The 10635-nt window shown below is 48.7% G+C and overlaps 1 protein-coding gene across 1 annotated transcript in view; it reads left to right on the plus strand.

Moving 5' to 3' along the window:
* Positions 1-4830, plus strand: part of DISP2 (dispatched homolog 2 (Drosophila)) — a 19406-nt gene extending 14576 nt beyond the window's left edge. The window contains exon 15 of the mRNA XM_008570256.1: positions 15-4830. Coding sequence (XP_008568478.1) covers positions 15-2144 — 2130 coding nt within the window. The 3' untranslated portion in view covers positions 2145-4830. The remainder of the gene's footprint in view (positions 1-14) is intronic.
* Positions 4831-10635: the final 5805 nt, after the last annotated feature.

Genomic DNA, 10635 nt, shown 5'->3' on the forward strand with positions numbered 1-10635 from the left:
GGCTGCTCTTCCAGCGCCTGCTGCCCTGTGGCGTCATCAAGTTCCGCTACATCTGGATCTGCTGGTTTGCGGCGCTGGCAGCTGGAGGTGCCTACATCGCCGGCGTCAGCCCCCGCCTGGGACTGCCCGAGCTGCCGCCGTCTGGCGGCCAGGTCTTCCGGCCTAGCCACCCCTTCGAGCGCTTCGACGCAGAGTACCGCCAGCAGTTCCTGTTCGAGCGGCTGCCTCAGGGGGAGGGCGGCCACATGCCCGTGGTTTTGGTGTGGGGAATCCTGCCTGTGGATACTGGCGACCCCCTGGACCCTCGCAGCAACAGCTCACTGGTGAGCGACCCTGCCTTCTCGGCCAGTAGCTCCGAGGCCCAGCGCTGGCTGCTGGCACTCTGCCATAGGGCCCGGAATCAGAGCTTCTTCGGCACCCAGCCAGAGGGCCGGTCCACGCTGTGCTTTGTGGAGGCCCTCCAGCGCTGGATGGAGAGCCCCAACTGCGCCCGCCTGGGTCCTGACCTCTGCTGTGGCCGCTCAGGCTTCCCTTGGGCCCCCCAGCTTTTCCTGCACTGCCTCAAGATGATGGCTCTGGAGCAAGGCCTCCATGGCACCCGTGACCTGGGACCCCGCTTTGATGCCCACGGCAGCCTGGTTGCCCTGGTCCTGCAGTTCCAGACCAACTTCCAGTACAGTCCAGACTACGGCCAGACCCACCAATTCTACACTGAGGTCAGCCACTGGCTGGCAGTGCAGCTGGGCATGGCACCTCCAGGCCTCCGCCATGGTTGGTTCACAAGCCGTCTGGAGCTGTACAGCCTGCAGCACAGCCTGAGCACTGAGCCTGCTGTGGTGCTGGGTCTAGCCTTGGCACTGGCCTTTGCCACACTACTGCTGGGCACCTGGAATGTTCCACTCAGCCTGTTCTCTGTGGCAGCAGTGGCAGGCACTGTCCTACTCACTGCAGGACTCCTGGTTCTCCTCGAGTGGCAGCTCAATACTGCTGAGACCCTCTTTCTCTCTGCCTCTGTGGGCCTTTCAGTAGACTTCACTATCAACTACTGCATCTCCTATCACCTGTGCCCACATCCTGACCGCCTGAGCCGCGTGGCCTTCTCACTGCGCCAGACCAGCTGTGCCACGGCAGTGGCGGCTGCATCCCTGTTTGCAGCTGGTGTGCTCATGCTGCCTGCCACAGTTCTGCTCTATCGCAAGCTGGGCATCGTCCTCATGATGGTCAAGTGCGTCAGCTGTGGCTTTGCCAGCTTCTTCTTCCAATCTCTATGCTGTTTCTTTGGGCCAGAGAAGAACTGTGGACAGATCCTCTGGCCCTGTGCCCACCTGCCATGGGACACTGGAACTGGGGAGCCCGGTAGGGAGAAGGCAGGCCATCCACGACCAGGGCCAGGAGGAGGGGCACCTGGGTCCTGCTCAGAGCACTATGAGCTACAGCCCTTGGCACGACGCCGAAGCCCCAGCTTTGACACCAGCACAGCCACCAGCAAGCTGTCCCACCGGCCCTCAGTACTCTCTGAAGATCTGCAGCTGCATGATGGCCCCTGCTGCACCCGACCCCCACCAGCCCCTGCTTCCCCAAGGGAGCTGCTCCTAGACCACCAAGCAGTTTTCAGCCAGTGCCCAGCCCTGCAAACCTCCTCGCCCTATAAGCAGGCTGACCCCAGCCCCAAAACCCGGGCCGGGCAGGACTCCCAAGGGCAGAAGGCTGAGACCCCGCAGGCCTCACCAGAAGCCTCAGCCGACTCCCCTAAGTCCAAGGCTGCAGAGCCTCCAAATGGCCTCTGCTCCTCAGCCAGCACCTTGGAGGGGCTCAGTGTCTCTGATGAGACCTGCCTAAGCACCTCTGAGCCCAGTGCCCGTGTACCAGATTCCGTGGGTGCCTCCCCAGAGGACCTGGATGACACTGGCCAGCCACTACCTGAACGAGGCCAGCTGAATGAGAAGCGGGACACCCTATGGCTGGCACTGAGGGAGACAGTGTATGACCCGTCACTGCCTGACTCCCACCAGAGCAGCTTGTCTTGGAAGGGCCGCGGAGGGCTGGGGGACGGCAGCCCTGTGGTGCTGCCCAACAGCCAGCCAGATCTGCCAGACGTTTGGCTGCGCAGGCCCAGCACCCACACCTCAGGCTACAGCAGCTGAAGGCGGCCTGGTGAGGCCGGACTGGGGCACAGAGCCCTGTGGGGGATGAGTGGAGACTGAAGGCATTTCTCCAAATCGACATGGAGAGGTCTCACCCTCCAACTGTGGATTTTAAACCATGCTAGATGTTCCAGCCTTGCTCTGGCTGCTGCTTACTCCTCACATCTGGAGGATTCCGTGGGGAGGGTTTTTGGAGGGGAACACCAGGCTCTCCCTGTATCCTGCTGAGGACTTGTCTGCTGCCCAGCACCAACAAGGACCCATCCTCTGGAAAGGAAGAAGGCCAGATGTAACCTTAGGGGAGACTGACCTGGCCCCCATCCCAAGTGGCAAGAAGTTCAGTAAGACTAAGGGACCCCATCCCTGGGACCCTGTTGGGGCACCTCACTGACTAGAAGAGCACACAGGCACCTCTGCAGCCTCCTGGGTCCCACCCCTTTCATGGGCTCTTCATCAGGACACTTCCCTCTCTTTGGGAAGTGTCTCTAGGCCAGAATTGGGCTGGGGCCTCTGTCCCGAACTGCCCTGCTCTCCTCACACTCACCAGTCTGTCCAGAAATTCTCCAATACTGGGCAGAGATGGCTTCTGTGAGTGAAGCAGAAGGAGGATGGCCAGCCTTGGAGCCTCCCTAATTTCAAGACAGTCCCTCGCTGGAAGTAGGCTCTGGTGCTTTCCCCTTAATAAACAACCATAATCCTTTACACCCCTGCACCTTTTAAGTCTCCTTGGAATCTCACCACTTCACTACAGAGTAGCCTGCTGCTGGTCAGGTTCCTTCACCCCCAATTTACATGTGAAGACGTTAAGACTAAGTAAGGTTAATTGATTTACCCCAAGTCACATAGCTAGTAAGTGGCAGAGCAGTTTCCTGACTCATTGCACCACTACAACTCCTAGTCTCCTGGCACCTGCCTCAGGGACAGCCTTTGGCTGTCTTGATCCTTCACCTCTAGCACCTTCCTCCAACCTGCCTTCTCTGGTCTCTGTAAGTAAACCCCTCTTCCCCCTTTGGGCCTCCGTCTCCAGAGAGAGTTGTACTCTGAACAAACCCCCAAGTTCCTCCCCATCTCCTCTGTGCTTTCCTCTGGAATCTGGCAGAGGTGCCTACCAGCCATGGGGCATCCTGGCTGATCTGATTCTCAGGCTTCAGGAACATGCCTCTTCTATGGCTGCAGTATATGGAGAAGCCCCTCCAGGAGAGGTATTGAGGGGCAGAAGAGGTTGAACAGAATCCATTTAAGGCAGGAAGTCAGGCCTGCCCTTTTGAGAGTGTGTGAGTCTAGGTCCCTAACATGTTAAGGACAGGTCACTCTGGGGGACACTCAGAAGACCAAAGGCTGGCTTCCCCTCACTAAAGCAGAGTCTGGTTGGGGGGTTTTGTCCCGTGGGAGACCTCATGATGCCGGGCAGGTAGCATCAAAAAGTTTATTGAATACCTACTTCGCATATGTTATTACAAGGGACAGAGGTGTGGAAGGAAAATCGAACTACCCTCGAAGAGCTCACTTTCTAGCTGGGGAGACAGCAAGCAGACATCAGATGGGCTAGCAATGGCACCATATTCCTGGCACCATCATTATTGCTGGAGCACAAGTAACCAGGACTGGGTAACCAAGAAGGCTTCCTGGAGGAGGAATGACTTGGGCTGGACTTCAGAAGACCAAGTATCACAGACTGGAAGGGGTCTTAGCGATCATCTATTCCAGCAGTTTTCAAACTTTGTAGCCTCATGACACTTTCTTCAAAGAAGCTTTATGTGGAAACAATACGTAAAACAGATAAAAAGCAGCTACTATGGTAGGTGCTGGGGATGGAGAGGGTGGTACAGAGACAGCTTAGCCTCCCTTTCCACTGCAGCCTCTTCTAGGGCCCTGGAGCACCCCTCAGGCTCCTGGCAGCTCCACAGAATGTGGTATGAAGACCACTGATCCAGGCCATTTTACAGATGAGTATCAGAAAAGGGAGGGTATTTTTCCAGGGCCAGTCTTTGGCAGAGCTGGAGGCAAGTTAGAGAGTGTTTCTGTTTTGTTTTGTTTTGTTCTGTTCCCATATTCTTGAGACCTAACTCCCATCCCAAGTAGCCCATAAGAAGTAGAGCAGAACCACAAATGAGACATGGGAGTGGTAGAAGAGACAAGACAATAGGCAGGAATGACAGGCTCCTTTACAAGATAAGTAAATCAAGATAAGTAACTCCTGAGGCTAGGAAGAGGAGGCAGTGACTAGGATCTAATTTGTTCCTGTTCCCCTAGGGGTCTACTGGGAACTCTCTCTCTTCATGTCCAAGTAGCATTCAGCCTCCCTGGCCTCAGGCTGCTCATTAGGGTCCTGGCTTTATCCCACAGGCTGGTCTCATCTTGGACAATAAGCCACAGGGAGGGCAAGACCCCTCCTTCTGAGCATGAGCAGAAGTCCTGCCTTGACTCAAAAGAGAGTCCAGCATCTTAGTTGCTTCTCAGCAACTCACCCAGGCTCTTCTTCACCCTTTGTAACCTCAGCCTTGTTCATAAGGACGATTATAACTCAAGGTCTGCAGATGTTTATGCTTAAGAGAAGAAATTCACCAGGAAGATGATAAACAAAAGAAAGCCACTATGTGCTATGTAAATGTCTGGCTGTCCAAAGCCACCCTGTGTGGAAGAGCCCTGAAAGGACATTAATAAATTTCTGTTATAATTATTATCAGACCTCTGTGTGATTATTCATGTTATATCTCAATATAGGGGAAAGATTGGCATTTTATCAAATTCACAAACATCAAACAAACAAGACCTTCAATATTGCTAAAGAAAATCAAACAGCTGAGCAGAATGATGAAGGTTTGAATTCATGGCCACCAACCTCAACTGGACCCTTGGCCCTGCCTAGCTAGTTTCCATTCTTTGTAATGACCGTTTCATATTTTTTCCACCTTCCTCAAACATCTGATGCCTTCCATCTCCCTGCCCCCAGCCCTTTCAATAGACCCAAAACTCATTCTTCATAAAGAAAACTGAAATCATCAAATAGAAATTTCCTCACATTCAAGGCATCAGATCCCCAACTTACCTCCCCCTACTCCTGCCTGCTTCTCTCCCCTTCCTTTCTATTACAACGAAGGAAGCAGTAATGGCTCAATCAATGGCTTCACACTCTTTGCACCAGAGGCCTTCAAACTGAACTTGCACTCCTCTACAGGGACAGACAGACTTTCTCGAAGGTAAGTGGACACAGAGAGTTTTAAGGGAATTAATTTCAATGCCTCCTTCATATATTCCCTCTCCTCATATTGACTGGCCCAAGAAGAAACCTTAGGTCTGACAGTTCTCCTTCCTGACCTCCACTTTCCCTGTTGCCCTCTCTCCCTCATTCTCAATCCTAGTCTGGCACCTTGCTCTGCAGTGTAAAAAGCAAATAAATGGACTACTTCAGAATGCTGTGCTTGAGGAAGTCCTCAATAGAGCAAACCTAGAGAGCTTCTGTGAGAAGTTTTTATTTATTTATTTTTAAAGATAACTGGTAAGGGGATCTTAACCCTTGAGTTGGTGTTGTCAGCACCACGCTCACCCAAGTAAGCCAACCGGCCATCCGTATATAGGGATCCAAACCCGTGGCCTTGGTGTTATCAGCACCACACTCTCCCAAGTGAGCCACGGGCCGGCCCTTCTGTAAGAAGTTTTGAAGCGGGTAACCCTGTGACTCAGTTCTGTGCCTTCATTTAAGAATTCAAACTCAAAAATGAGATGGCTGGCACAGGATACATATTAACCACATTTATTTGAATGGAAAAATGAAATCAGACTTTTTTCTGTTAGAAAGTCCATCTGCTTTGGCTCACGGGTTTGACAGAGAGGACAGGCTTTGCAAATAGGATATATGGTGAACATTTTCCCAAAAATGAAATCACCTTAATATGCAACTCCATGGTCTGAACAAAAATATATTTAAAGTACATATGCAACTTTCCTTCCCATCCAAGATGGAGTAGCAGGGACAAAATTTACCCTCCTGCCTGAAACAACCAAATAAACAGAAAAAAAAAAAAAAAAAAAAGAACACAGGAAACAATGGATTTCAAGACACTGGACATCAGTCAACAAAGAACAGTGATCCTTGAGAGACAAGAAACAAATGAGGTGAGCCCCATGATTGCCCCAGTGTACTGCTTGAGAGAGCTTCCAGGATATATTATAGGAGGGAGATCTCAGGCAAAGCCATACTCCCTGAGTTGAGGGCACAGCTGAGAGTTTGGGGCAACCACAGTAGCTAGAGTGCTCAGGACAGCATACTGGAGAGGAAAAAGGTGCACGAGGAGGGAATTCTGGGGATCTGCAGAGGGCTCCCCTGGAGTGCTCGGCAGAGTGAAATTCATCATCTAAGTGTGAGGAAACTACCTGAGGCCAAGGAAAGAACCACACAAAACAATTGGAGGGAACAGTAGCCAATAGCCACATAGAGCCTGAACAGCACCAGTTCCCACCAGCCAGACTGGAAAACCTCATAATTTATGGAGCATTGGTTAGAGTTCTCAGAAGGGTCTTGCCTCCATATTGGGGATTCATTAGCCCTAGTTTAAGCACTGCTTGGTCCTACTTAACAAATCTTAAAAGCGAGACCAGAAGGGGAATCACACTGTTTTTAGCGACTTAACTGCATCCCAGAACAAAGCTCAAGAATATTATAGGGGGCCGGCCTGTGGCTCACTCGGGAGAGTGTGGTGCTGATAACACCAAGGCCACGGGTTTGGATCCCATATAGGGATGGCCGGTTTGCTCACTGGGTGAGCGTGTTGCTGACAACACCAAGTCAAGGGTTAAGATCCCCTTACCGGTCATCTTTTAAAAAAGAATATTATAGGAATACAAAAATAACCAACACAAGATCTTGGGTCTCCAATAAAAAATTACCAGTTATGCAAAATATGACCCATAATGAGGAGAAAAATCAGTTGAAACCAACTATATGAGAATTAGGCAAGGACACTAAAAAAACATTTATTATAACTGTATTCCTGTATGTCCTAAGAAGAGGCTTGAAAATTATTAAAAAATATGTACATATACCCACCTTGAACTTTAGAGATGAAAACAAAAATGTGTGAAATGGGGCTGGCTGTTTAGTTCACTTGGGAGAGCATGGTGCTGATAACACTACAGTCATGGTTTCAGATCCCAGTACGTGCCAGTGCACAAAAAACAATACAAACATGAAATAAGGGCTGGTGGATTAAGCTCAGTTGGTTAGAGCTTATTACATCAAGGTCATGGGTTCAGATCCCTGTACCAGCCAGCCAAAAAAACCCAAAAAAGCCTGAAATTAAAAATCACTGCATGGTAGGGGCCGGCCCGTGGCTCACTCGGGAGAGTGCGGTGCAGATAACACCAAGGCCCCGGGTTCGGATCCCACATAGGGATGGCCGGTTCGCTCACTGGCTGAGCGTGGTGCTGACAACACCAAGCCAAGGGTTGAGATCCCCTTACTGGTCATCTTTAAAAAATTAAAAAAAAAAATCACTGCATGGGATTAACAACAGTTTAGGCATTGCAGAAAAAAGGGTAGTGAACTTGAAGACAAAGCAATAGAAATTACCCAGCATGATTCAGATCCCTGTACCAGCCAGCTGCCAGTAAACAAACAAACAAACAATATCGTTAAAAGAAATTATCCAGAATGAAAAACTAAGAGGAAAAAGAATTTTAAAAATGAATAAAAAGGCTACACTATATACAATAGGTAGAAATTAGGTCTTTTACAACTATTTAACGAGTTATAACACCAAAGTCAAGGGTTTGGATCTCCATACCAGCCAGCCACCAAAAATAATTTTTTAAAAAATGAAGTTACAAAAATAATTTAGGCATCAACTAAAAATGGGTGAGAGTATATTGTTTTTTAAAAATTATTTTGTGGAGGGCCGGCCCGTGGCTCACTTGGGAGAGTGTGGTGCTGATAACACCAAGGCTGCGGGTTCGGATCCCATATAGGGATGGCCGGTTGGCTCACTGGATGAGCGTGGTGCTGACAACACCAAGTCAAGGGTTAAGATCCCCTTACCGGTCATCTTTAAAAAAAAAAAAATTATTTTGTGGGGGTACATGAACAAAAGAGTTTGAAGATTCTACTCTAGATCCCATTTCCTTCCCTCCTTTGATCATCCCCTCTACCTCCTGAAGCATCCTTTTCTTTCCCTCAGCTGGCTCATTGCCATCAGCACATTATCCACTGGTATCCACATCGTGGAGAAAACTCTCACTTGACCCCAACAACCCACCTCCAGTTACTGTCCAATTGCTCTACTCTATTCACAGACTCTCTAGAGTCAACACCTGCCACCCCCTACCTCTCTCTTGTGTACTCTTTTTTTTTTTTTAATAGACCTTCAACCCATTCCAATGTGGCTTTCACTGCAAACTCTCCACCAGAATTCCTCTTGCTAGACTCACCAATGACTTCTTTGTTGCTAAACTAAATGGATACTTTTTAGTTATTATCTTACTTGCCTTTTCAACTATTTTCAATAGTTTACCACTTCCTCATTCTTGGCTTCTAGGACACCACCCTTTTTTTGTTGTCCTCTCCCTTCTCAAACACCTTTTTTTTTTTTTTTTTTTTAAAGATGACCGGTAAGGGGATCTTAACCCTTGACTTGGTGTTGTCAGCACGGCGCTCACCCAGTGAGCGAACCAGCTATCCCTATATAGGATCCAAACCCATGGTCTTGATATTATCAGCACCACACTCTCCCGAGTGAGCCATGGGCCGGCCACTTCAAACACCTCTTTATCAGTTTCCTTGGCAGGCACCTTCTTACTATTGCAACTTCTAAATGCTGGAATCCCTGTCCTTGGGGCTAATGCTCTCTCTACACTTCTCTTGATGAGCTCATCAAATGTTGTGGCTTTAAATGCATCCATATACCAATAACTCCTAAGAGTCTATTTCCAACCCAGACTCTCCTCTAGGCTCAAGGCCTGTACAGATGCTCCTCAATTTATGATGGCATCATATCATGATAAACCCATCATAAGTCAAAAATATCACAAGTCAAAAATGCATTTAGAACTATTCTGATTAGATCATTATACAATGTATGCATGTATTGAAACAACAAACTACCCCATAAACATGTACAATGAAAAATAAATAAATAATTTTTTTTTCCTTTTTGTCTTTTTTCATGACCAGCAACGGATCGCAACCCTCGGTGTTGCTCCCTGCACCTCGCTCAGCCAGTGAGCGGGAACCGGTCTGTATGTGGGATCCGAACCCTTGGCGGGAGCGCCGCCGCGCTTCCCAAGCAGCGCACTGTAGCAGTGCGCCACCGGGCCAGCCCCAATAAATAAATTTTTAAATGCATTTATGGGACTGGCTGGTTAGCTCAGTTGCTCAGCTGGTTAACGTATGGTGCTGATAACACCAAGGTCCAGGATTCAATCCCTGTTACTGGCCAACCACCAAAAGAACAAAAAAGCTAAAACACATTTAATACCCTGATAAACCCATCATAAAGTCAAAAATCATAAGTCGAACCATTGTAAGTCTCGGATCATCTGTACTTCCAAGTGCATACTTGACCATTCCATTGGAATGTCTCAAAAGCATTTCAAATTTACCGTATTCAAAACTGAACTCTCTACCCTCCCCCCCCCGCCCCCATACAAAATTGTGACTCTATCTACATAATTATTCAAGCCTGGGAGTCCTCCTTAACATCTCCCCTCTCCCTACCCTCTCCCCCACATCCAATCTAGTCCTGAAATTCTTCCTTCGAAAACTGTCTTAACAGTGCCTGCTTCTCTCCATCTCCACTACCATCACTGCCATTGTGGCGAACCTACCATCATCTCTCACTTAAATGATGACAATAGCCTCTCAACTGTTGCTCTAATTCCACACTTACTTGCTCCACTTCAATCCATTCTCCATGGAGTAGCCACAGTGAGCTTTTAAAAATATAAATTGGATGACACTCTCCTGCTATAATACTTCATTGGCTTCCCATTATGGGGATCTGAACCCTTGACCTTGATGTAATCAACAGCTTACTCTAACCAACTGAGCTAACCAGTCAGCCCTTTTTCATCCTTCCTTAATGAAACATCACCTCAGAGAGGTCTTTCCTGACGCCACAATTTAAATTAGCTTTCCCTACTTTTTCTCTCTTATAGTATCTTGTACTTTTCCTTCATAATTTTACCACAATTGGTAAATATATCTTTATTTGTATTATTTGTTTGCTGTTTCCTGAGATTGTGAACTCCAGGAGGGCAGAGCCAAGGTCAGTCTTGATATTTGCTTTTCCTCACCCCCACCCACTCACTTAGAATATTGTCCGCGGGCCGGGCCTGTGGCTCACTCGGGAGAGTGCGGTGCTGATAACACCAAGGCCACGGGTTCGGATCCCATATAGGAATGGCCGGTTTGCTCACTGGGTGAGCGTGGTGCTGACAACACCAAGTCAAGGGTTAAGATCCCCTTACCGGTCAAAAAAAAAAAAAAAAAAAAAAAAAA

The sequence above is a fragment of the Galeopterus variegatus genome, unplaced genomic scaffold, assembly GCF_000696425.1.
Source record: "Galeopterus variegatus unplaced genomic scaffold, G_variegatus-3.0.2 Scaffold583, whole genome shotgun sequence".
NCBI classification, from domain to species: Eukaryota; Metazoa; Chordata; class Mammalia; order Dermoptera; family Cynocephalidae; genus Galeopterus; species Galeopterus variegatus.